Raw genomic sequence first — 25,126 nt, forward strand, 5'->3', positions numbered from 1 at the left:
GCAAGGGAATTGTCAGTGTTGACGTCTAGCCCGCTACTAATTCTCAGGGCAGCACTGAACTGAGGAATGACGCCCCCCCCCGCCATGACCACAGAGTGCCCCTCCCTCTTTGTTCTCTAGGTGCGCTTGCCTTACCGCCCCCCTCCAAAAAATTAAAAGGCCAGGCCCCCTGGCTCCGTATCTACGAATCATTCCTCCACGCCCACTTCTTCCAGCCCATTGGATTAGCTACTCGGGCTGTTCTCCCCCTCCACTTCACCCATTACTTGCAATCTCAACTCAAACAAACTCGCAACTCTCTTTTCCTTCTTCCTTTTCCCTAGTAAAGCGTGTCGCGCCAGATGTCCTCCTCCTCATGTCCAGTCCGCATCGTTTGTCCGAAAATGCCGCACACGCCGTACCGGTGAGCGAGCCAGAATCAGAATCGGTGCCATGTGCCCTGTCAGATACTTCTGTTGCAGGCACAGGCGCTCTCACAGATAGCCGTGTCCTTGCTGGCCCCAATCATGAATATGATCAAGTTGATGATACCGATACCCATCAAGGGCACCGCTGTGGTCAACCCCCCGCTGTCGCTGTCGCTGATCCCATAGCCGACAGCATGGCTACCACTACTCACACCTCTCCCTTCCTACCGCCACCCTCTGCAGACAAGGTGCCCAACAACGTGCCTGATTCTGATCCTCATCTTGTTCCTGATTTTGATCCTCCCTCTGATTCTCATTACTTGCCCCATGGTGATGCCAATGCCAGGGACACTCTAGACCAGACCGATACAGTCCCCATCGCCTCTGCCTCTGCCTCCAGTAATAAGAAGGCTCGTGGCCCTGGCCCCATACCGAGGCAATCAGGTCCTTCCTTGCTGACCCAAGCCTTGGCTTCTGCCCGTGGTATCACAAACCTCAAGCAGTCAAAATCCTTCTCTCCCTCAACCACCACTACAACTACAACCATCTCTCCTTCTACATCATCCTCCACCACAACCCTTACAACCACTTCTATTCCTGGTGCTCGACAGTCTAACCAAAACAAAACCGCCACACCCTCAGCGACTATCTCGACTTCCACATCGCCCACCGCGCAGTCGAGTCTCTATTCACTGACAGGACCACCAACAGCACCAGCAACGCTCGCCTCCCAACACGATCGCGATAACGCCTCATACCCCTTCGAGTCTGTCCAACACAATGTACCCGCTCAGCGCACCGCTCCTCGACCGTTAACGAGAGCCACCTCTGAATCTATCAACATGGGAACATCTACAACCACTACCACAATGACGTCGCTCGCCCCTCGCGAGGCTGCGAGCGTCCCTTCATCCTTCAACCACTCAACCCTTGCCACACTTCGAGGTGCTCTTGACCACCGCGAAATGAATGGGTCCCGTGGCAAGACTTCTACATCTTTAGACTTGGAGAGACAGTCGGCCGACTCTTACCACCCTCCAATTACAACATACACTGCTGCCCTTCCCGATCGACAGGCCCAATTCGAGACTTGCTCGCCTACCAAGATACCTGTGCCGACACGGACAGAAGACGCCAGAAACATCCAGGCCAGGCCAGTGCCGTGGGGGAAGTTGCCGCCACACTGGACGAGCAATGGCAATGAAAAGACCGAAAAAATATGGTCAATTGGTTCTGCCGAAGGCCAAGAGGAGGATGGATTGGTAGAGAAGTCCGTCACCGAGGCCATGGCTGGTCTGGAACACAATGCTCGCAGTCGCAAATCGAGCTACAGCCTGCGATTCTTCAAAGAAGGGTTGCCACCCGAGGACAAAATCCGTCGCAAAGACAACAAGACTCCCAAAGAGAAGTTGCCTCCTCTCGAGGAGGGTCTCCAGAATTCTTCGCGCGAGGCGCCCCAGTCTGCGACTTCTGACAAGGATTTGACACCCACTCGCCCTCCACCGGAAGATCGCGAACCTTCTTTCTTGCTGTCGGATCCACTCGACGAGCATTCTGTTATTTGCACATCGCCTAGCGACGGATATTTCTCACTGCCAGTCAGTAACTCACTGGAGTCGGAAGAGATTACGCCACTGCAAGTGCAGCCATCATCTCAGGCCAAAGATGCGCCAGAGCAGACCAGATTGGTGGAGCCGGCTTGTACTGTGGGACCGACTCCGGCTGCAGATGCCGAGGTCACCTGTGAACCCGAATTAGTGGATGCGAGACGGGACTCGGCCGACAGCTCCCATACTGAAGTCGGATCTCGTGAGGATGGGGAAGCCGACGAATCTGGGGAAGAAAAGATCTCGTCTGCTGTTTTCCTGCCCCACCAAGAGGTGCAGAAACCCGGTGTAAGTGAGCCGCAGGACCGCATTGCGGCCCGTAGTATCCGTGTTCGCTCCCTGTCACAAAGTAATCAACGTCCGTGGCTCGTCAAAGCCGATGAACCTGAGCCTGAAGCCATTGATGAGTCGGATGAACCACCTTACGGTATTTCTCGCCATCCTTCCCGTGAGGCGCTGACCCTGACACGCGGTGATCTTGTTCCTGCGCGAGGTGAAGAAGGCGCTGTCATTGAGGAAGAAATCACAGTGACATCCGACTCCTTAAAACAACCGCAAATCGTGAGCCAGTATGAAGACCATGTCCATGATCATCAGCACGACCCTCAAGAGCCCCTTGAGGCGATTGAGCTCATTCCGTATAAACATCAAGTTGGTGGCCACACCACCCTCTGGAGATTCTCTCGAAGGGCTGTTTGTAAACAACTCAACAATAGGGAAAATGAGTTTTACGAGACTATCGAGAGATACCACCGTGATCTGTTGCCTTTCCTTCCTCGGTAGGTTCCATCAAATTGCATTCTTGCGACCCTGTCATTGCATGATGTTGAAAATACTAACATTTGCAGCTATATTGGTGTGCTGAATGTCACCTTTCAGAAGCAGGCGCGCCGAAAGAGCGCGTCCAAGAAGGACGACGCTGCAGCGGCCGAGCGAAAGAAGGCGCAGGAAAAGCTTGAAGCTTGTAGGCACGAACTGGAGCAGACTGAGGAGCAAGCGAAGCCCGAGAGACCAACAGGCAGAGTCATCAGCCAATCCCTTGCCAACAGCAACATCCCTGTCCCAACAGTGACTTTCGACGACAACAGGCACATTTTGCCCCGAAACCTACTTCAGCCGATGCCTTTGCCAAGGGAATATCGACGACAGAGCATTTCAACATCAACCCTGTCAAACCGCTGCGTCCCCTCCTCCGGAACATCGAATAGGCCGACCCTGGACGAGCGACCCAACAGTTGGGGCGCTACCATGGTCAACAAGCGATTGAGGAACGAGGTCTTTAACGACGCATTCCTTAAAGAACCTGTCAAGATTCACAGACATCGCCGACCGCACCAGCGATCCATTCCGCGTCCAACTTTGCAACGTCTTTTGCGATCCACCAATTCCGATCCTGCTTTGATTAAGAGCGACTCGCCGTTTATGGATGAGCATGACGCACACGCTCATTGCCACTCGGAACGGAAGATTTCTCATCATTACTCGCACAGCGATCTTGGACCTGGCATGGATGGTATGGACGAATTTGTGCAGTCAGAGCCTGAGCAGGCCCCTGAAGAAGTCAAGGATGTAACGGGAACGAGTGCTCCTGAGCCCGAAACACTCAAGGACAACCCCCTCGCCGCTAAGAAAAAGCGTAGGTACTCAGCTGGTGGCCTTCGTCGCAAGCCCGAGGATGTTAGAGAACCAAGAGGCGACTTGAAGTACTTTGAGGAAGCCGATGATGCTGGATACAAGGGCGACAACGAGGATAAGCCTAGACGACACTCGAAAGCTCACCATGAAGGACATCACGCTTCTGAAGCAAATGGCGCCCATCACCATTCACAGTATCTTGAACAATTGAAGCCGGAACACGAGTTTGCTGTTGAGTCAACAGAGCCTGCTCCGGCTCCTGATGATGCCTCAGAGTTCACAAAGATACCCAGACCAGTCAACCCGAAAGAGGCCAAGTCCCAAAAGGATCGTGTTGAGTACTTCTTGCTCTTGGAAGATCTTACATCGGGAATGAAGAGGCCTTGCATGATGGATCTCAAGATGGGCACTAGGCAATATGGTGTGGAGGCCAGTCCGAAGAAGCAAAAGTCGCAAACAGAAAAGTGCCGAAACACGACATCAGCCGAGTTGGGAGTCCGAATTTGCGGTTTACAGGTGTGGAATGCCGAGAAGCAGACGTACGACTTCCAGGACAAGTATTACGGCCGCAAGCTCAAAGTTGGAAGCGAGTTTCAGGGCGCATTGCAAAAGTTCCTATACGATGGTCAGGACTTGCATAGCATTTTACGACACATTCCAGTTGTGCTTAAGAAGCTTGGGCAGCTGGAGCAAATCGTGAGCAAGCTGGGCGGATATCGCTTTTACGCAGCGAGCTTGCTCATGTTTTACGATGGTGACACATCGGAGGATGAGGACTACGAGACTATGTACGAATCAACTACCGACTGTGCCACCGATACCGAGGAGACGCCACGCAAGAAGGCGAAAAGCAAGAGGGAGATTGATTTCAAGATTGCCGATTTTGCCAATAGCGTCACCCCCTTCGATAACATTGACGACAAGCCATGCCCCCCACAGCACCCTGGTCAACCTGATGGTGGGTTCCTCAAGGGCCTTCGAAGCCTGAGAAGATACTTCCTTCAGATCCAACGGGATGTGAGGCAGGAGCTGGGGCTTGATCCATACGGACGATTCTCGAACCATATGGATTACGCCGATTTCGACGCTGAGCACGGGGTGGCCAGTCTTTAGCTGGCCAGGATTAACAACGGCGGTGTACGTTTGGGAAGAAGTGTCCGATACCCATTATTTCATTTGGACGGTTTTGCAAATGGTTTTTTGGTTTGGTGGAGTTTATGGTTTTGTTTTTGTTGCTTTTTCATCAACGGCCAACTTCTTTCCCAGCAGGGGCCCTTGGGAGTTTTCAGGAGTGAATTCTCGGTGGTATAGGATTCGAACGAAATTCAGAAGGGTAGAAGGAACATGATTTGTGTCTTTAGACACATCGAATTCATCTCAAAACATACCCTGCATCGGTTACGGCGCAACAGTAAACAGGAAAAGGGGGCTGGAGTTCGAAAAACCCGGTTCTACTGTCGACTGTTTCCTCACTTGAGCTGGAAACAAGTGAAGGAACAAGGGGAGGAATAGTGATGGCTTTGGCCTCATCGCGGGGAGGTGTCTGTTTTTCTTTGGAATTGTTTCATTGGTGTTGGGGAAGGGAAACGAAAATCAGAATGATGATGGTGTTCTTTTGATTTGCAGTCTGCTTGCACTTGACAGCAGTGAATGGGCGATTCCTGGTGGCTTAGGCAAGATAGCTCCTAGACGGTAGAGAAAATGCGAATTAAAAGGTCTTTGGTCCAATATCAAATCAAGTCTGACTCGACTATCCGTAGATTGGTGAAATGAAGACTGTATATGTACTTGGACAACGCAGAAAACAAGTTTTAGTCAATCGAAAAGGCAACATTATTTGGTGGTTCGTAAAGCTTCAACGACAACATTACCTTTGGCTGCCCTGATCATACAAAGTAGGGCACAAAAGCAACCTTATTCTCGCACAATATAAAAGCATAGAGTGATGCAATACTTCTCCTCCCCAAAACTTCACCTCTCAGATGGATGGCACTGATCATTATTGCAAACCCTTCTACCATAAGTAGCTCGCTCAATAAATTTGGTATCTTCACTGAGGATCCGCCCGGATCACCAAGGAAGTTTACCTTGCAGAGGAAAGTCATCAGTGATTAGACACAGCTGTGTATGTCGAACTGGGCCTAGGCTTGGGCGATGAAGCAACAGCGTACAGTCTTCTGAGATGAACCACCGTCCCTTCTGTTGGTTTCTTTATCTGCTTGGCGAGAATTGACTATAGCACAGCGACTGTTGTTTTTTATGAATTCGTATTCCATGAAGCTATCTAACTCTACCTGTCTAGTAGTCTAGACTAGTACTTAGGTAAGACCCAAAGGACGTTTCCGTCTCGGACGAAGCAATATGAAAAGCTTCTTAAAATAGACATTTCGGAATAAGCTGAAGTGGGTTGTTGCTAGGTTCATTGTTATAACCGGCACCAACATCCTTGTCTTTATGGATCTACCCCAGGCAATCAATACGTAATACTGGAAAAATGCCGCTCCATCCATGGATAGCTTTACCGGTCGTTGATCTATACAACATACACACTTGTCTTTCATCCACTTCATCCGAACAATCTACTGACAAAATGGGCGCCGTCATATCATCAATAAAGTCAACAACCTCGACCATTTCTCAAGGTCTCAAAACCATCTTGACTCTACAGCAGCAATTCTCAGCCGCTCTTGTTAGGGCCTCGTCCGAGCCAGGACTTCCTGTGCCGAACCCGACAAGCTCATACTGGCTCGACGACCCGCCCTTCCCCGCGCTATGCGACATTCAAGATGACCAGCTTCCCCAAGAAGCTGACGTGGTCATTGTCGGCAGCGGCATCACAGGAGCAGCAGTAGCAAAGTCGCTCCTTGAACTCTCCGACTCAGAATTGAGAGTCGTCGTCTGCGAAGCAAGGCAGATATGCAGCGGCGCGACGGGAAGAAACGGAGGACATGTTAAAAGTTCGCCCTATAGTGAGTTTGCCATGTTTCGTAGTCGGTTGGGCCCTGAGGTTGCGAGTAGAGTTGTTAGGTTTAAGAGAAGCCATTTGGAGATGATGAAGCAGGTTGGGGGGCAGATTGGACATGGTGATGTTAGAGAAGTTGAGACTGTGGATTTGTACTTTGATGAGGAGGACTTTGCGAGTGCGAAGAAGCAGGTTGAGGAAGCTAAAGAGTGGATGCCCGAGGAGGCGCACAAGATCTGGGAGGCAGAAGAAGCGAGGAAGCAGGTAAGTTATCGTTGTGTATGGGTCAAGTGTTGATGCTGATGGCGACAGTTTGGTGTAAATGAGCTTGTTGTTGGTGCTTTGTCTTATTCAGCTGGTGCACTCTGGCCATATCGACTTGTCACGGGCATATGGAATAATCTCCTCGAGCGATTCTCCGGTCTGAGTATCAACACCCACACACCCGTTGAGACCGTCACCCGTGCATCAGACGGTTCATACACAGTCAAAACAGGTCGTGGAATCATCAAGGCACGGCATGTTGTGCACACCACCAATGCTCACGCAGGCCAATTGGTCCCTAAACTCAGAGGATCACTCTGCGGCGCCATCGCTCACATGAGCGCTCAACGCCCTGGCGATTCATTCCCATCTTCCCATGGAAACCGCTCATGGTCTCCGATCTATAGTCCAGGTTTCGACTATGTAACCCAGCAGCCGGATAAACCAGATGGAACAGCTGGTGATCTTATGGTAGGCGGAGGATTCTTCCGGAGTCGTCACGAGGGTATCGACCAGATTGGACTATGGGACGATAGCCAAACTCACGCTCTTCCTTCGATTCACGTCCGAGGCGTCATGCCGAGTATTTTCGAACCGCAGTGGGGGGAAGGAAGCAAGCTCGTCAAATCCTGGACTGGAATTATCGGTTTCACAGGCGATTTGATGCCTTTTGTTGGACGAGCTCCTAAATCACCCGTCAAGAAGGATTCAGGGGAGTGGTTGGCTGCGGGATTCTGTGGTGAGGGTATGGTTTGGGCTTGGCTTTGCGGAACGGCTTTGGCAGTCATGGTTCTTGGTAAAGAGGGCGAGAATTTGGATAAGGGTGTTGGAAGACCTGGGGGTAAGTTGGAGGAGTGGTTTCCTAAGGAGTTGTTGAGTGTTGATGATGCGAGGTTGAGGAGGGCGGATATTGCGAATCTGGCTGATGCTGTGGATGAACTCTGAGATTTCTAGGTACTTGGGTATTCAATTTTCAATTTTACTATTTTACTATTTTATTTTAAGCAGATTCATAAGTCATTCTGCGTTCCGAGTTCGTATGAGTTGACGGCTGTCTGCCAGCTGCAATGGCAAACCACACCTAGCAAAAATTAACTCCAAGCACACCAGCAACATTTATTGTTAATTTCTACAAGAAATTAACGTCTTTATAAAATCTAACTGCCTCTTCTCTTTCTCTATACTCTTTTTTCCTCGCATCAACATTCTCGACATCTACTCTTTCTTGCATTCAACAACCCCCCTCCTCGTGTAGTTCATCACAACATGCAACTGGTCATTTTCTTCTTCCTCGTCATTGACTATTTCATCGCGCGTTTGATTTACTCTTTTGTTCCTCATGTCCGCACCAAACATGCTGTCGGAGGAGCGTATTGACTCATGGCGCCAGCGCGTTCCTAGTCGTCTTGATCGTGATGATCCGTTCAAGGGCGATGGGTTCAATGAACGCCCTTCAACACGACTGGTAAATCCTCTCCCTTAATAGGATACTCAGCGTCGAGGCTGACTATTTTATCGTTAGACCTTCCGTGAAGCTTCTCCACCTCCACGTCGTCCTCATACACGACTGGGTTTCCTCCGTGCAGCTACACCTCTGTTTGGACGCTCCTCTACACCCTCTAGTCGTCCCGCTTCAGGCATGACTGAACGACATGCGGAGAGTAATCGAACTCTCGTACTCACTCTTCTCAGTCGTAAGCGCAAGAGAAAGGAGGATGAGGTTGAAATTCCTCGTGAACCTGTTCGCTTGAACTTTTTGTTTGTTGGTAGTAAAGGGTCTGGGCAGACATCTCTACTATTGTGAGTTGGCACAGAATAAATTACAAAGTACATACTGATTCTGCATAGCCGGTCTCGTTATGGCTACTTCCCTCACGTAAGTCACATCTCATGTTGAGTGATTCGATGAGGTAGCTAACATTAACAGTCTGATGCCTTTGCCCGTCCACTGTACGAGACATATGTCAGTGATCGAGTCTACCACAAGCAGCCTGTGCGTATGGAGATGTAGGACACTTCAGGCGTACCAGACTTGAACACTGTTGAAAAGTTGACCTATATCGAATGGGATGCTATATTCCTCTGTTTCGACATTTCGGACAAGATGTCCATGTACACAATTGTTCAATGGGTGGGTCCAAGTAATATGCTTGGCTATGGAATGACAACTGACTCAAGCAGTGGAATAATGCTTCTAATCACGGATTCGCCAAGTCGGCCACTTTTGAACCCCTGTTGTATCTTGTCGGTCTCAAGAAGGATATTCGCGACCAGTGCTTTTTGGAAGATCATCGAACTGATTCCGCAGCGAATTTGTCTTCGGATTTGATCGTGTATCCTACTTGCTGCGTCAGTCCTTCAGAGGTGAGTTTCCCTATTTTCTTTATTATGTATCCTGTTCTAGTCTAACTATTGATAGGCATCATGGCAAGCAATGAGAATTGGAGCTCAGAAATACATCGAGTGTTCAGCTGCTACCGGAGAGGGAATGAAGGATGTCATTGACGGCACTGGACGAGACGCAATGCGAAAGATTGTCGGCGAGGAGTGGCTTAAAGATGAGGTTGTTGCTTCCAAGAAGAAACGTCGGTTCTTCTGAAGATGGAATGATGTTGAAAGGTGATCCAATGTATGGTCTACGACTTTTTGGCTGTGGGAACATTGCTTCATGACTTTTGGAATGGTTTTGAATCGATTTTGATCAAGGAATAGTCGAACATTTTGGATGCAAGCTCAAAGGGTTATGCTTAATAGCAGCCATCAAGTGATGGTATATTCACTTGTCAGCTTTCAATACTTGGTTCAGGGTAGTTTCCAACTCAGATTGTGGTAGATTAAGTTCACCAAAACTACCCATTATACTAGGGGGTTGGTTTTCTTGGGGTGGCCTATCTTGCTTGGGTTCATGGTTAATGCCTGATGTGAGCTACCACACTAACGTGATCTCTTAACTGCTAATCTTAATATCCTTGTATTATAAAGACGCTCCACAGGTTGTATGTTCAACAGATGTGTCGACCTAGGGAATAACCAAAGGTCCTTCGTCTACTCCTCCACTCCTCTGCTTCTGACTGTGCCTCGCCGTCTCTCCTGGTGACTTGAGCGGTTGTGATGAATCCTTAACACGAGTCAATCCCTTGGCTATGAAGTCGCCGGTGACACTCGAAACAACATAGGTATTGAGTTCTCGTTGTTCACGTCTGTCCTCCTCTTCCAGTCGGATCTTTTCCTCCTTACTTATATCTTGGCGGCGGAGGCTTTTGATTTCATCCATGACATACATCAGGACAGCTTCTGGACAACGGTCTCGCTCCGCCCAATGCTCCGCCTTGCGTATATATCGTCGCGTCACATCCGTAGCGCCTTCGATAGAGAAAGCTATAGCATATGCCATTTTCTTTTTCCAACCTAGTTACGAAATGTCAGTGCTGTGTCCTGAGAAGACAGTGGTGGGATCTCGAGTGCAATGACTTACCTTGGGTGTATAGAGTTGGGTGATCAAAAAGCCCCTCGCATGGATCAATATGAACCCATCTCTTCTTGTGTTCCGAGTACACTTCGGTCCATGCGTGGTCTTCGCTATTCCACACGTACCGTGCCCTGGCGCCCATGGCCCGACAGAACATCGTAAAGCAGTTCGCCCACTCACCAACTCGCCCTCTTCTGGTCTGAAGTAATCTCCAAACATCTGCATATCTGGGGAATCGCTCGTATGCAAGGCATTTTTTCTCTGAACATCTGTAGAGCTCGACACGATGAGCACCGCAAGCTGACTCGTCTGGTGTTGGTGCAGTGAGCCCAATATTAATAGTTGGAGACAAACATATCGGACATGCTAGATTGGTCACGAAAGTGAAAAACGAGCCTTTGAACCATCTCAGCATTGCCCGGATGATGCAGTCGCTATAGCCCCAACGAGGCCGACGTCCATCGCCATATGACTCTGCTTGGGCCTGGAACAACATACTCTCTTCCTCAGCCTCGCTGTAGAGTCTCTCCAGTGGGATACTGGCCAGAGCCTCGTCGAGTAGTCCTGGGTTCTCATACTTTGTTGGGATCAAGGAGAGAGATATCAGATGCCTGCGGAACTCTTGGGACTCCCGGTCGTTTGCATTCGGAAGCTGGGGGAACAGCGGGGTCCGAAGTAGTCTCCTGTTTTGGGGTGGCAACAGTAATCCTTTCCCAGTTCCAGGGTACGGCGGAACCGACTCCTCCTCTCCAGGCGGACTATAGGGCGGAGTTGATTCATCCTCAGTAGACGAAACTGCTTGTTCGATAGTAGCTTGGCGACCCGCCCGGGATAGTTTCAGTTCACCTAATAGTTTGATCCGCCACTGGTTCTTGAACTGGCTTCCCAAGTCGCGCATCCACTCCTGGTTGTATTCCGATGGTGGTTTAGAAGAGGACGCTGTGACGGACTTTGAGTGTTGCAGATGCGTAGCAAGGTCTAGTTTTTCATCATAGTTGTGTAGCGATGCGGCTCCGGTGAGGGGCAGATAAGGATGATGCTTTACTCGCGCTTCTATGTCTTCGAATATACGTGCAAAAGGTATCACAATTGCAGCACCCGAATCCGGGGATCCAGCCACAATGTGTCCATACAAGTTCCCAGACTCGGCGTCAATGATCCAGGAGCCACAGTCACCAGCTTCTAGCCGCGAGTCCAAGAGGATGTTGTAGACGTCCTGATACAGATTGCTGTCGGGGAAGCGAGTGTACAGGGGAGTGCCTGACATGATTCCTGTCAATGTTCCCCTTGAGGTGGAACATAGGATTTTGACGTCTTTGGGGCCATCTGTGACGACATGCTGGATCTCGGCTTCACCCTTTGCAGAAAAAGAGGAAGAGACGATTTTGTTAGCGGTGCAGTGAATCGGCTTGGTCACCTCGATCAAGGCATAGTCGAGACCAGATGGTGGTTCGTCGAGGGAGGACAGATAGACATGTCCCAGACACTGTGGAGGCGGGACAGTGTCCAGTGAACGTCCTTCCTCAATAACCCGACGGCTCTTGCCTTTTAACCCATCCCGTGTTGCTTGCATATCTTGTATGCTCGACAAGGAAAGTGGTTGGAGCAACTTGCTCTCGGTCGAACTTGCGTACTGCAGGCTCATAGCCGGGTCGTTTTCTTGTGTCAGCCACGTCTTATCATAAGCCGTTGATGCCACTTCGTCCACCTCATCATCTTCGTCAATCTCAAATTCGTCGTCGCTGACTTCGCCCTCAGTGTAGCTCATAGGCGTGTCGGGGCTGAGCACATGACCTGCTGTGGTGTAGTAGAATTTGTCTGACAGTTGGATGATGCCACCGACGGTAGCTTGTTTGTAACAAGTTGCGCCGTCTATGCTTTGTTCAACGAACAACGGCATCCCACATGGGTTGCTCGTAAGGGACGCAAGAACAGTTTGATGATCAAATGGTAATGTCGTGCTATCATCTGCCAACTGAACGAGCTGATTAAAGTCAGGAGGTCGAGACATGTGGGCAGTCTTAATTCCAGGGAATTCGTCGAGAATACCGCTGTCTTTAATTGCGCTTCTCACCTGCTTGCGATGCGCAACGACTTCGCAGCAAAATAGGACAGCTGGGCTGGCACTCTTTTCAGACTTGCCAAACATATAGATAGACCATGTAACCCAGCTCGACACTGGCTCGATCGACCTCTCGAGGTAGGCCTTGATCTTTGGAGCCAGCACCGCGAATGCGTCTCTCGCTGGGCCTTTGGCCACCCAGCACAGCTCCTTACCGACCTTGCCTATGCAACGACCGGTAGATAGCTCTGGCTCAGGCCATGCGAGAGGTCTCGTTGCCGACCTGCCACTAAGTATGGCAATGCTGGTTTCCCATGATCGCAGAGGGGATGTTACAATTTCCAGCGGCATGGTTCCAAGTATTTCATGATATGGTTCTCAAATCATGAGGGAAACAGTTTATCAAGTCATGAGAAATGTTACTCTCAACACTGGTAGAGGGAATTCGGCTGCAGTTATACGGGGGCTGTGTATAGAGATTCGTCGCGTTAATGAGGTGGAGCGACTATCCGCCAATGGCAGATGCAGTCTCACGCAGCTGAACAGGTCTGGTTGCCTCACCTGCCTTATAGTCCGCCAGCGTCGCTTGAGTTTGATGTTTCGTTTAAGCTAAGCAGACCTTAATATGATTGAAACCGAGATCATGACAGACAAGACGGAGCTCGACTCGAGCCTGCTGGATCTCCCGCTGCCGCAACTTACAAAAACAACGATAACCAGCGAGTACTGGGCCTCTCAGCACCAGGCCCAGCGCCTCAACAGCGTGGACGTTGACCTGCAATCCTTTTGGACATACTACAACAAAGAATGCGTCAGGGCTCTCCACAATGGAGGGCGATACGTGGCTCTGCGATCGCATCGTGATGTGGTTGACTGTATTCACAAACTCAAGAGCGGGATGCTGCGCCATGACATCAAGGAGGAACTGCGAGAGAAACTCACAGCGCCTCACGACAACGAAGACGAGATGCTCGACAACTCGATAGATTTGGCCGCCAGTCTGCTTTTGATGATGAGCTTCTGCAGCTTCGCGTACGGTTTCTCTGGCAGAAGCCATCTCCGTTGGAGTCACGGGTCTCTGGAGAGCTTTGTGGCAGCTTACTTTGACCCTGGAACTGCGCATCTGGCCAAGGAGAATGTCAAGATGGAGAAGATATTCACTGCGCGCAACTTGTGCCGCATTGCAGGGTTGGATGTTGTTTGGACTGATAACTTGGTAGACCATCTCCGATTGACGGATGACGATCGACGTGTGCACGTCTTCCATCATGCTTCGTTCCTACATGTCCAACAGCAGAGGTTCGCCATTCTTTATCAACACTCAATGTGTGAGTCGGCTGACTTATTCTGGCAGTGCGGAGTCCCTACTACCCAAAGGTCTCGCGGAGGAGACTTTACAGACATTAGCACTCCTCTTCCCATCCTCAGATACGGAAACAAGGAAGTGGTTCTCGCAACTGTCTGAGGCGGGCCTTGACAAACGAGCCATCCAGTGTGGACAACTGAAAACGGACCATCGGCAAACTGAAAGGTTTAGATTCTGGAATGATCGTCTTGTCGTGTTGAAGCAGGTCTTTGACGAAGCACAGCCGAAATCGTTGTCGCAATGGTGGTATGATAGACGGAATGGCGTTCAATGGTACTGCTCCTTAATAGCAAATGTTCCCAATACAGATTGTCATCCGCTAATACCAGTCGTCAAAAGGTACACATTTTGGGTAGCCGTCCTTGTTCTTGTGTTGACAATATTCTTTGGGTTGGTGCAGAGTGTTGAGGGTGCTTTGCAAGTGTATGCCTCCTTCAAGGGTCTCCATGAATCAAGATGAAAGCCAAACATAGATCCTACTACTAACTGTCTCTTGTACATGGGCCAAGAGGCGTGCTATCTACCAGTGATGTTATTTGTGTTAGTACTGGCGGGCTTGTTGCTGTGTTTCTTGGTCGAATCAATCGTCCGTCAAGTGTTTTGATATAACCTGGAGCCGTCATCGTGTGATATCTGGCTCGATTGAGACCGTCAGAGAAAATAAGTCATTAGCTTCTCATGGCAGATCAAATAGCACTGCCAATAGTCCAATATGCCTGTGCCTTTCGAAAGATTTCGTCAACAATTGGTATCCTTACTAGAGGTAGTCTAGGTTAACCTAAAAGCTTGAGGATACAAAAATAAGAGGCCCAAAAGCCTGGTCTAAATAGCGTAAACTGACCCACTAATTTCGTCCCTTGAGCTTCTAACTCTCAGCGGCCACATCTTGGTTAGGATCACAACCTTCTGGGCCACTGTCAAACACTGACGGACATAACGGTCTGTCCTACCTTCCATCCCTCTCAACCGACTAAGATTCTGTGTTTTGGTGTTTTGGATCACGCGCCTTCCAGTGGGCTTAAGGAGACTTTTTTTGCTGCGTGCCTAGTAGGTACCTACTTAAACTTCATCCTCCAGGGGTCTGGACTGGAATACTTGGTCTTATCAACAACATCAATCCGAATAAGTCAGCTTCGCAAGCATGGAGCCCGTTCATATTTTGGCCGCCTTGGCAGGCGTTGCATTCGCTTTTGGTACACTTTTTTGTCTATCATCAAACCACGCCATTATCTGGCTCACGGCTTTTCTCTTCTGCAATCTCATCCTCCTCTTCGTCACTGTAAGTGGTGTATGCTCTTAGTATCAGAAGTTACCCTAACATAATTCAGGTCCGTCACATCCAGCTCCAGGAAAACCGCCGCAACTTCAAGCGCAGCAAGCAGGCTACTCTTAACCAACGAATCAACCTCCATGAGTACTACCTGTTCGTTCTGGGCTCGGGTGGTCACACCAAGGAGATGCTCATGATGATGGATGACGGATACTGCAGCTTCGAAACCTTTCATCGCCGCTATCTCATTTCTTCTGGAGATACCATGTCTCAAAACCACGTTGTAGACTACGAAGCTGATCTGAAAGAATTGTGTACCAAGAAAGGCACGCAGACAGGAAGCTACGACACTGTTACCGTCACTCGTGCCCGTAAGGTTCACCAGTCACTCCTCACTACCCCTTACACGGCGCTTCTTAGTATTCTCGACATTTTCCCAGCTCTCATGAACCCTCCCACCAATGTTGTTGGAGCTCGGATGCGATATCCTACTTGCATTTTCACCAACGGTCCTGCTACTGGCTTCTTCGTTGGTTTGGCCGCCCACCTGCTCAAGCTTCTCTATGTGGTCCCAGAGACCTCTATGCATATCATCTACATCGAATCTTGGGCACGCATCACCACTCTGAGTCTTACCGGAAAGCTCTTTTACTACACTGGCATCGCCGACGTCTTGGTGCAGCACAAGGAGGTGGCTGAAAAGTACAATGTCGAGTACTGCGGCGAGCTTGTCTTCAATGCTCGGCAAGAAACTTGATTGGAAAGAAAACAGAGTTATTTGGTCCAACCCAAGAGCTTTTCTTGGAACATGCGTAGTGTTTGCTTTCTGATACATAGACAATAATACAAGGTTGTGTACATGACGGGTATCATCCGCCTCAAGGTGACTTCTTGCCCTCTGCGGCCTCGGCCTTGACTTCGGGCGTTGCCTCTGCATCCCCGATAACCTCCTCCGCCTCATCCTCCAGACCAAAGTCGTCAATTTCTCCGTTACGGTTCTGCTCCTGTCGCTCTGTCTCCTTTCCAGCCCAGAGCTTCCAGTTCTCGAACTCGCGGTCTTCGAGGCCGTGGGAGACATCGATGCGGGTTTGGCCAAAGTAAGCGCCTACGTACCTGGCTTCTTCTTGAGCCACTCGCTTCTCGATCTGCTCCTCTTGACGTAGACGATAAAATTGATGGCGGACATGGTCGTATGCTCGTACCCTTGTCCATTTTACCTTTCTCTTTCTCCTACCCTTACCCACAGTCTCCTTCCCATTCTCAAGTAACCACATCCAGTACTGGACAACACTGCACACCAAGTTAGCCTAGTAATCGTTTCATGCCCAGGTCGAAGCACCTGCCTTTCGCCCGTCAAGGGAGTGTTGGGCTGTTTCAAGCCCTTGGACCAATCGCAGTGCTGGTAATCCTTTCCGTCCAACTCGAGAATAACACGGGGCCTCGCAAGCTCCCAAGGATGGTCGCGGTAGAAGATGCCTCGTAGTTCGTCCTCCAAGTACCTTATTGGTAGGGGTCGGAAGATGTTCTTGATCTTGGTGGTACTTTCACGGCTTGGTTTGATTAGAGGGGTGACGTTTCGGACGAGGGTCTCGGCGGGAGGGACTTTTTGCATGATGTTGTACCATGGCGGCGTAGGGACCGACTTCTTGCCGAGAATGTTGTGGTTGAGCTCCTCCGTCACGGTCTGGAAGACCCTTGCGGGCCGGATCTGTCTGCCTCCCATGGCCAAGTCTGAGGTTCTAGTCAGTACCGATCAGATGCGAGGGTTAGTTGGTGAATAATTGAAGCTTACGTCGTTAATTGGCGCTTTAAAATGGGAGCCTGTGTCACTCGGTCCGTGGCATGAGGCTCTGGATCGTGGTGTTGAAGTGGAAATTTTGGAGATGTGTCGGTAAATCTTATCGCCGAGTGCGGGATGCAAAGTGGTGAAATAAAAGTGTATATAGGTAATCAGTGGCCATATCAGATTATTCTGATAAAGTTGCAGATTATCGATAGAATTAATACATATTCCAGTGATGAGAAGCATAGCAATACACTTTCAACCAACATCTATCGATTTGTTAAATAATCATTACAATGCCACTCTTTGAGTCTAATCTTCATCGACATTTACTTTGATGTGCGGGTTTTATTGTCCCGCACTACTACCTACAGCTTGGCGCGAATCATAGTGTAGCAAAAAAGCATTTCAAAAAAAGGTCCCACTTACAAGAACAAGCCTCCTCCGTCCCAACTTGCGCTGCTGTTAGCTCTTCCCTGAGAGAGATTGCCGATCTGATTTCTTTCTCAGCGCCGCCTTGTCTTGTTCGAATACTCCCCGGAACTTTGCAGTCAATCCCAACTGCTACGGCTAACGCAACAGAGGTCGCAGCATCATGAGGAGGAGCTCATGAAAGTCCCCAGTCGATTAGACGGCTCCCTCTGTGCGGTGCTTTCGAACCGACCGTCGGCCAGTTTTGGGGTTACGACCACAAGGAGGAGCCTCTGCTGTGCCAGAGATGCCAGCAAACAGACGCCGCAAAGGAAGAAAATAAGTTCGGGTTCCAATTCGACTCCCTTGTGTTCCCGGAGCTCGCTATGGCTTCTCTCGACTTTTGCACCCACCCAGGCTCGACGTGCCCTGCCTGTCCCACGGTCCCGACATGTCTCCAACAATTATAGCACCGCCTCCTCCGCTGCTATCGCTCCGATGCCCCCGATAAACCAGAGGTTTCATACCCAATATGCACACGATCCACGGCATCTGAAGGCTCTGGTACCGCAAGAAGACTCGACAACGGTGGATGAGCATTTGGAGTATTACCAGGATCCCTACCAGAGGGGTTACGCTCAGCCAGATGGACAGAAGTTACAGGTTTCGGAAAACAGACGAGATGTGGAATACCCAACGACGGAGGAAACCTTTAGGGCCGATGACGAAACAAAAAAGTTGATCGCCAAGTTATGCAATGCCGTCTCGTACAAGCTGCGCCATCCATACCGAACGACACTCGAGCCAATATACAATATGTATCTTGAATTGCCCCAGCCAAGAATGCTGCACCTCACATGGCAGTGGCGGAATAGATTACTCAAGGTTATGGGAATGCCACCAAAGCGAAACTCGGAATCGATGCTGCGTTACTTTGCGCTGGTCGCTGATGTCAAAAGCGCAGGGTTGACGTTGCGAAGGGTGCAGTGGAACTATGCTTTGGCATTTGCTACAAAGTACTCTGCTCGCGTGACATCGAATGAATTGGATGCGGCTTTGAGGTTGTGGAAAGAGATGGAGAAATCGGCCAATGTCAAGGGAAACGAAGTCACGTTCAACATCCTATTCGATGTGGCTGCAAAGGCGGGAAATCATGTCCTCGCAGACATGATTTATAAAGAGATGGAGAATCGAGGGTTTCAGTACAACCGATATCACCATGTCAGTTTGATCCACTATTTCGGACTAAAGCTGGACTCGAGCGCAATCCGAGCTGCTTACAAGGACATGGTTGAGGCCGGCGAGATGATAGACACTGTTGTGCTCAATTGTGTAATATCAGGTCTTTTGCGATGTGGCGAGGAGTCAGCAGCAGAGCTGACGTACCAGAGGATGAAGGCCGGACATGAGATGGCGCCCAATATCCCAGATAGAGACTACGGGATGGGACGGGTCGTCACCAAAGTGCTAATGATGTTTACGAGAATTGGCAGAAAGCACCCCGAGCTTCAAAAACCACTACAAACACAGATGCAGCTTTCGCCAAATCTTCATACCTACAAGCTCTTTGTTGAACACTACTCGGTCAAAGTTGGAGACCTGGCCAAGGTCGCGCAGTATCTTGACGAGATGAAGTTTCTCAACATCCCGATCCATGCCACCATCTTTCTGGCCTTGTTCAAGGGCTTCTACTCTCATGGCGGTTACAGTGGCTCACAGTGGAGTGAGCAGCGCCTGGAAGGAGTGCTGAAAGCCATGTACCAAGCAAGAGACGAGAGCATCAGAGGATTTACCATTGATATATGGTTGGTCATCTGGGCTTTGCGAGCAGCCAAAAAGTGCGGTTCTGATGAGATGGTTGTCCAGGCGTACGATGAGATGGCGCAGCGCTGGGATATTTCTCCGAACCGACACCCATTCATACAGTCGATGCTACAGAGCATCCTTGACGGCGTAGATATGAAATCTCCAACGGGTAGATGGGATGGCCCGTCGTATCGGAGATATAAGAAAGATGGGACGAGATTATGATGTAACAGTAAAGTTGTACCACCATGTACTTTAAGCAAGATAGAATAATACCCCGGGACAAAGATTCTGTATATGAAAAATTGGGTTGGCAGGGATTTGCATCGCATTGGACTGGCATTTGAGCACTCGTTTTTCACGCATTACTCCGATATACCTGGTCGGACAAATGAAATTTCGAATCAAGAGTCGAGAATGACTGATGTCTATTTCGGTTATGTACACCACATTCCGCCGCCGCAAGGCTTCCGTTCTTTCAACCAAACAACAAACCCAGTTCGTGAGCGACGAATTTACTGGGGCTTGTAGGTCTGCCAGACTGCGCTGCGAGTTAGCATCCGGGTCGTAAATCGGGAGACGTCGGGGGAGAAACCACGCACCAGCAATGCCGAAGGGAGCGAAGAAACCGGTGGCCATGAAGGTCCAGTAGCCAACGCCGAACCACTTGCTGCGGGGGTTGAAGGGGATGTTGCTGTAGGCGCCCTCAGGGTAGTGGTAAGGCGAGGACATGCGAGCGCGGGTGGTCTGGAAGCCTCGCTTGGTGACCAGAGAGGTCGTGGTACGGGTGGCGGCGCGGGAGAGCATCTGCGATACGAGTAAAAGGTCAATTCGGTTCGCGAAAGTCGGTAGAGCAAAGTCGAGCCAGTCAATGGCTTTAATGCGGACGCACCTTGACGTTGAGGAGTGGAGATTGGGAAATGGAAGCTTGGATATGTGTCAGTGATGATAGCATCCGAGGTCGAAGATGGTGGTCTGAGGTTTGGGGAGCAAAACGCTAACAGGTCACGTGCAGCTGAACTTGACTGGTTGCTGACAACCTATGGATCTCATCTCACTGGCGGTTAGACGTGACGTCGGTAGCAACCGCTAAGTCTTCCAATTGCTCCAGCGCTTCACCGCCTGCAGTCTGTTCGCCAGGGGATTTTTTTCTGCCGCGCAACCCACTTTCCAATCAACCAACTTTTTTTAATCGCCCAGGATAGTTTGAGACGATCGATCGATTCTTGTTGTACAAGACGACACACCAAGTTTTAGACGAGGGTTTTTCTTTAATCTTGCGTCTACTTTGACGTTCTTTCTTTTCATCTTTCAGGACTTTTACCCTGCAGTTTTTGGGTTCACAGCGCGACACCAGAACTGTAAACTATACGCCAGCCACCCCCGATCTCGATCTCTTTTTCTGCAGCTAGCGATCGCTTCCCGGTCGCGGGTAAAATATCGCCAATATGGATGAATTGTTTGATGTTTTCGAGGGCAATGTGGAGGCCCCGAGTGCTAGCGAGGACGAGTCGCGACAGAACCGCAAGGGCGACAAGACAAAGAAGAGAAAGGCCAACGCGATAAACGGCAAGCACGGCGACGCGGACAAGTCTGAGGATGTCGACATGGACAACAACACCACCGAGGAATCAAAGGATGAGGCATCATCCGACGACGAGTCTTCCGAGGAAAGCGCCAGTCAGCAGGACGCCAAGAGGAGGAAGAAGGAGGAAGCTGTAGGCCCTGTTATTACAGATACGTTCCAGACGGCCGAGTCAAGAGAGGTCGCTGGTGCGGCCACCTTTACAGAGCAGGATTCATCTCTCGTTTTGTCGCACAACATTCAGCATCAGGTTGCTCTGCCCCCGGATCTAGACTACGAATACGTCCCTCTTTCCGAGCACAAGGCCCCCGAGCAGCCCGCGCGAACATGGAACTTCAAGCTCGATCCTTTCCAGAGTCTCTCCGTGGCGTCTATTGAACGTGAGGAGAGTATTCTTGTCTCCGCGCATACTTCTGCCGGAAAGACTGTCGTGGCCGAGTACGCCGTCGCGCAATGTTTGAAGCGTAACCAGAGAGTCATCTACACAAGTCCTATCAAGGCCTTGAGTAACCAAAAGTACCGAGATTTCGAGGCCATCTTCGGAGATGTTGGTCTCATGACTGGAGATGTTACTATTAACCCCACAGCAAGTTGCTTGGTCATGACTACTGAGATTTTGCGATCTATGTTGTATCGAGGTTCCGAGATCATGCGAGAAGTTGCCTGGGTCGTGTTCGACGAGATTCATTACATGCGAGACAAGACGAGAGGTGTTGTCTGGGAGGAGACCATCATCATGCTTCCCGACAAGGTCCGATACGTCTTCCTTTCTGCCACCATTCCCAACGCTTTCCAGTTCGCCGAGTGGATTGCCAAGATTCACCACCAGGCCTGTCACGTCGTATACACCGATTTCCGACCAACACCACTTCAGAACTACTTCTTCCCTGCCGGCGGCAGTGGAGCTAGACTTATCGTCGACGAGAAGAGCAACTTCAACGAGCAAAACTTCAACAAGGTTATGCAAGAGGTCGAGGAGAAGAAGGGTGCTGACCCCAACGATCCCAACGCGCGACAGAAAGGAAAGGGCAAGAACAAGAAGACTAACAAGGGTGGCGCTGACAATGGCTCGGATATTGCCAAGATTATTCGAATGACCATCAAGAAGAAGTTTAACCCCGTCATTGTCTTCAACTTCAGCAAGCGAGAGTGCGAGAACATGGCTATGAACATTTCCTCACTGAGCTTCAACGACGATTCTGAAAAGGCCATGGTTCGCAAGGTTTTCCACAATGCTATAGAGAGCTTGTCAGAGCAGGACAGGGAGCTTCCTCAGATTATCAACTTGCTGCCTCTGTTGGAGCGTGGTATTGGTGTCCATCACTCTGGTCTTCTGCCTATTCTCAAGGAGACCATCGAGATTCTGTTCCAGGAGTCTTTGATCAAGGTTCTTTTTGCTACCGAGACCTTCTCCATCGGTCTCAACATGCCTGCCAAGACTGTTGTTTTCACACAAGTCACCAAGTGGGACGGTGTCAAGAGGCGTCCTCTTACTTCATCCGAGTACATTCAGATGGCTGGTCGTGCTGGACGTCGTGGCCTCGATGCCCGTGGTATTGTCATCATGATGATTGACGACAAGCTTGAGCCCGATACAGCCAAGGAGATTGTTACCGGACACCAAGATCGACTCAACTCTGCTTTCTACCTCGGTTACAACATGATTCTGAACCTTCTCCGTATCGAAGCTATCTCACCCGAATTCATGTTGGAGCGATGTTTCCATCAGTTCCAAAACGCCGCTAGCGTCCCGTCCCTGGAGAAGGAGTTGATGTCTTTGCAGCAGGAGCGCGACAGCACCAGCATTGCCGACGAGTCCACCGTCAAGGATTACTACCAGATTCGACAGCAGCTCAGTGCTTACACGAGGGATATGCGAACTGTCATTCAGCACCCCAACTACAGTATCTCATACCTCCAGCCTGGCCGCTTGGTACAGATCTACAACCCCAAGGACAAGAACGAGTCTATTGCCGGCAACGGAACCGACTTTGGCTGGGGTGTTATTGTCAACCAGACTCCTCGTCGCGCCCCTAAGCTGAACGAGCCCGAGTATATTCCCCAGGAGGCCCATGTCATTGACGTTCTCCTTCCTATTTCCAGGTCAAGCGCGGATTTCCACCCAGGACACCCTGCTGAGGAGATGCCTCCCGGCATTAAGCCCTGCAACGACGACGACGACATCAAGTTCGCAGTTGTTCCTTGTCTGTTGACCTGCATCAAGGCGATCAGCCAGATCCGACTTTTCCTGCCTAAGGAAGGCCTGAAGAGCGACTCTGACAAGGATACGCTCACCAAGTCCCTGATGGAGGTCAAGCGTCGTTTCCCTGATGGTCTCCCTGTCCTTGATCCTATTGAGAACATGGAAATCACCGACGACTCTTTCAAGAAGCTTCTGCGAAAGATTGAGGTCCTTGAGTCTCGACTTTTAGCCAACCCTCTCCACCTTTCCCCTCTTCTCCCTTCGCTATGGGATCAGTACCATGCCAAGGTCAAGCTTACAGAAAAGGTCAAGGAGACAAAGAAGTCCATCGCCAAGGCATACAGCATTGCTCAGATGGACGAGCTCAAGTCGCGCAAGCGTGTCCTGCGTCGTCTAGGCTTTATTAACGACGCCGAAGTCGTTCAACTCAAGGCCCGTGTCGCTTGTGAGGTTTCTTCCACTGAAGGTCACGAGCTTCTCCTTTCCGAGTTACTGTTTGACCGATTCTTCAACGAGCAAACCCCCGAGATGTGCGCTGCCGTCATGAGTTGCTTTATCTTTGATGAGAAGGTCGAGGCCCCTGCTCTGAAGGAGGAGCTCCAGAAGCCCTACCGCGAGATCCAGGCCAAGGCCCGCATCATTGCCAAGGTCAGCCAGGAGTGCAAGCTTGATGTCAACGAGGAGGAATACGCGCAGAAGCTCAAGTGGCAACTGATGGAGACGGTTTATACATGGGCCCAAGGTCGTCCATTTGTCGAGATTTGGTAAGTCACTCGTCTACTCTCGAATAATAATTTCACTAACACGTTGTAGCAAAATGACAAATGTCTACGAAGGCTCACTTATCCGTCTTTTCCGTCGTCTGGAAGAGCTTCTTCGACAGATGGCCCAGGCTGCCAAGGTCATGGGCAACGAGGATCTGACTAAGAAGTTCGAGGAGAGTCTGTCCAAGATCCGCAGAGATATCGTTGCCGCCCAGAGTCTGTACCTATAAAATTCCTTTTGCTCGTAGAATGGACTGCCACAAGGGGCAGTCCACGAAAAGGGGGATGATATGTAGATTTCTGATTTATCATTACTGGCTAGGGAGTTTGGCGCGTCGGGAAAAGATGTAGTTATCCTGTGATCTGGGCTGTCGAGTTTCGAGTCCCATGTTGGAAACGAAACCGGTGCAAGCCCGAGGCGATCCCTTTAGTTTGATAGAGCATTGTATATATGTAAAGTAATCAGTCGCTTCCAAGGTACAACGCTAGTTTGCTATCACGCCTTGTACTCCTATTATAATCTCAACGCATCTACAGCGCTCCCAGATCTTCCAGGCGATCCCGAAGACGCCACTGCAAATATTCAACCACCCACCTTAAAACAATGGCCCAGACATTCCTTTCGGATATCATTGAGCCTTCCTAGGGCCTTTCGCTCTACTAGGGCCGGTCTCCTGATAGCTCCATGACAAAGCCAATGCAAAGACTCAACACGACTCCGAACCCGACAAAGATCTGCCATCTCTTACTCCAGATTCCGTCTTGGCGCAATAGCCACGTCAAGCTCCCCAAGGGGAAGAAGAAGCCGACGATCATAGCTTTTATCAAAACATCCATAACCGACGCCATGCCTGCGTTTTCGTCTTCTAGAGGGTTGGATCCGGATGGGAGACCATCGGCGTTGTTGTCTATCCAGGCATCTTCCATATTACGCAACGAATCAGGCGACGGCATCGCATCTGGCGTAAAGCCTGCTGTATGAATAGAGTTGAACTGTGTTCTAAGCGTCGCAATTTCGGAAGGTGTAATTCCGGACTGTAGTAATCGATCAAAACCTCTTGGTCGCGGCCTCGTCGATTTTGTAGGTTTAGAGTCATCTCCATTCACATCCTGAGGGGGCTTGAGCGCCTCCTCCTCTTCCTTGTCCAGCTCCTCGCTAGTCAACTCATCACCAATGGAACAGTTCACATAGACTCTGGTCACATTCGCGCCCTCGACAGCTTTCCCCTTGCCCTTTGGATCGTCGAGGTTGCGCGGTGGCGGGGGAGGCGCTTTGAGAACTGAGCTGAGCGCCGAGGCATCAGGAAGGAGGCGACCTTGGTAGATGAGACGTAACCGACTGCGAGAGGATAGACGTGTGCGGAGGAGGTGTTTTAGAGCGAGTACGGTGGTTGTTTGCGGGGAGGAGATGTCGAGTTCGAGGTCTGGTTGGGATGTTGAGAAGCGGATTGTTAGATGGAGGGGATAATGCGATGATGAAGCTTGGGAGGTCATGATGATGGCATTGCTTGAGGGGATGAAAGTGAAAGAAT

The 25,126-nt window shown here is 50.2% G+C and overlaps 11 protein-coding genes across 11 annotated transcripts; 7 read left to right on the plus strand and 4 right to left on the minus strand.

The window, feature by feature from the left end:
• Positions 1–1,516: 1,516 nt before the first annotated feature.
• On the plus strand, positions 1,517–5,317 carry FGSG_01647 (uncharacterized protein). Its single transcript, XM_011319170.1, has 2 exons — positions 1,517–2,793; positions 2,863–5,317. Exons 1-2 carry the CDS (start codon positions 1,694–1,696, stop codon positions 4,760–4,762), a joined length of 3,000 nt encoding a protein of 999 aa, XP_011317472.1. The 5' UTR covers positions 1,517–1,693; the 3' UTR covers positions 4,763–5,317.
• Positions 5,318–6,239: 922 nt separating this feature from the next.
• FGSG_01648 (uncharacterized protein) lies at positions 6,240–7,873 on the plus strand (the record flags this gene model as incomplete). Its single annotated transcript, XM_011319171.1, has 2 exons — positions 6,240–6,875; positions 6,924–7,873. The coding sequence occupies 2 exons, from the start codon at positions 6,240–6,242 to the stop codon at positions 7,818–7,820; spliced, it is 1,533 nt and encodes a 510-aa protein (XP_011317473.1). The 3' UTR covers positions 7,821–7,873.
• A 341-nt stretch (positions 7,874–8,214) lies between these two features.
• On the plus strand, positions 8,215–9,474 carry FGSG_01649 (uncharacterized protein; the record flags this gene model as incomplete). The annotated part of the gene is made up of 7 exons (XM_011319172.1): positions 8,215–8,340; positions 8,398–8,675; positions 8,724–8,751; positions 8,803–8,838; positions 8,887–9,006; positions 9,057–9,239; positions 9,295–9,474. 7 exons carry the CDS (start codon positions 8,215–8,217, stop codon positions 9,472–9,474), a joined length of 951 nt encoding a protein of 316 aa, XP_011317474.1.
• Positions 9,475–9,894: 420 nt separating this feature from the next.
• On the minus strand, positions 9,895–12,757 carry FGSG_01650 (PNG1 protein; the record flags this gene model as incomplete). The annotated part of the gene is made up of 4 exons (XM_011319173.1): positions 9,895–10,283; positions 10,351–10,454; positions 10,525–10,543; positions 10,843–12,757. 4 exons carry the CDS (start codon positions 12,755–12,757, stop codon positions 9,895–9,897), a joined length of 2,427 nt encoding a protein of 808 aa, XP_011317475.1.
• A 274-nt stretch (positions 12,758–13,031) lies between these two features.
• Positions 13,032–14,232, plus strand: FGSG_01651 (uncharacterized protein; the record flags this gene model as incomplete). Its single annotated transcript, XM_011319174.1, has 2 exons — positions 13,032–13,734; positions 13,835–14,232. The coding sequence occupies 2 exons, from the start codon at positions 13,032–13,034 to the stop codon at positions 14,230–14,232; spliced, it is 1,101 nt and encodes a 366-aa protein (XP_011317476.1).
• Positions 14,233–14,913: 681 nt separating this feature from the next.
• Positions 14,914–15,799, plus strand: FGSG_01652 (uncharacterized protein; the record flags this gene model as incomplete). Its single annotated transcript, XM_011319175.1, has 2 exons — positions 14,914–15,051; positions 15,101–15,799. 2 exons carry the CDS (start codon positions 14,914–14,916, stop codon positions 15,797–15,799), a joined length of 837 nt encoding a protein of 278 aa, XP_011317477.1.
• Positions 15,800–15,869: 70 nt separating this feature from the next.
• FGSG_01653 (uncharacterized protein) lies at positions 15,870–16,765 on the minus strand (the record flags this gene model as incomplete). Its single annotated transcript, XM_011319176.1, has 2 exons — positions 15,870–16,332; positions 16,386–16,765. The coding sequence occupies 2 exons, from the start codon at positions 16,763–16,765 to the stop codon at positions 15,921–15,923; spliced, it is 792 nt and encodes a 263-aa protein (XP_011317478.1). The 3' UTR covers positions 15,870–15,920.
• A 936-nt stretch (positions 16,766–17,701) lies between these two features.
• FGSG_01654 (uncharacterized protein) lies at positions 17,702–19,267 on the plus strand (the record flags this gene model as incomplete). The annotated part of the gene is made up of 1 exon (XM_011319177.1): positions 17,702–19,267. Exon 1 carries the CDS (start codon positions 17,735–17,737, stop codon positions 19,265–19,267), a length of 1,533 nt encoding a protein of 510 aa, XP_011317479.1. The 5' UTR covers positions 17,702–17,734.
• Positions 19,268–19,420: 153 nt separating this feature from the next.
• On the minus strand, positions 19,421–19,989 carry FGSG_01655 (uncharacterized protein). Its single transcript, XM_011319178.1, has 3 exons — positions 19,935–19,989; positions 19,645–19,849; positions 19,421–19,583 (listed from the first exon to the last, which is right to left on the minus strand). Exons 2-3 carry the CDS (start codon positions 19,847–19,849, stop codon positions 19,558–19,560), a joined length of 231 nt encoding a protein of 76 aa, XP_011317480.1. The 5' UTR covers positions 19,935–19,989; the 3' UTR covers positions 19,421–19,557.
• Positions 19,990–20,490: 501 nt separating this feature from the next.
• Positions 20,491–23,824, plus strand: FGSG_01656 (ATP-dependent RNA helicase DOB1; the record flags this gene model as incomplete). The annotated part of the gene is made up of 2 exons (XM_011319179.1): positions 20,491–23,594; positions 23,644–23,824. The coding sequence occupies 2 exons, from the start codon at positions 20,491–20,493 to the stop codon at positions 23,822–23,824; spliced, it is 3,285 nt and encodes a 1,094-aa protein (XP_011317481.1).
• Positions 23,825–24,254: 430 nt separating this feature from the next.
• On the minus strand, positions 24,255–25,088 carry FGSG_01657 (uncharacterized protein; the record flags this gene model as incomplete). The annotated part of the gene is made up of 1 exon (XM_011319180.1): positions 24,255–25,088. One exon carries the CDS (start codon positions 25,086–25,088, stop codon positions 24,255–24,257), a length of 834 nt encoding a protein of 277 aa, XP_011317482.1.
• Positions 25,089–25,126: the final 38 nt, after the last annotated feature.

This window comes from Fusarium graminearum, chromosome 1 (assembly GCF_000240135.3).
Source record: "Fusarium graminearum PH-1 chromosome 1, whole genome shotgun sequence".
NCBI lineage: Eukaryota > Fungi > Ascomycota > Sordariomycetes > Hypocreales > Nectriaceae > Fusarium > Fusarium graminearum.

Coding starts and splice junctions, on each gene's coding strand:
- FGSG_01647 (XM_011319170.1), top strand. CDS start 1,694: ATGGCTGGTCTGGAACACAATGCTCGCAGTCGCAAATCGAGCTACAGC. Junction 2,794..2,862: donor CTGTTGCCTTTCCTTCCTCG/GTAGGTTCCATC, acceptor TAACATTTGCAG/CTATATTGGTGTGCTGAATG.
- FGSG_01655 (XM_011319178.1), bottom strand. CDS start 19,849: ATGCTCTCCCGCGCCGCCACCCGTACCACGACCTCTCTGGTCACCAAG. Junction 19,584..19,644: donor CGCTCCCTTCGGCATTGCTG/GTGCGTGGTTTC, acceptor CTCGCAGCGCAG/TCTGGCAGACCTACAAGCCC.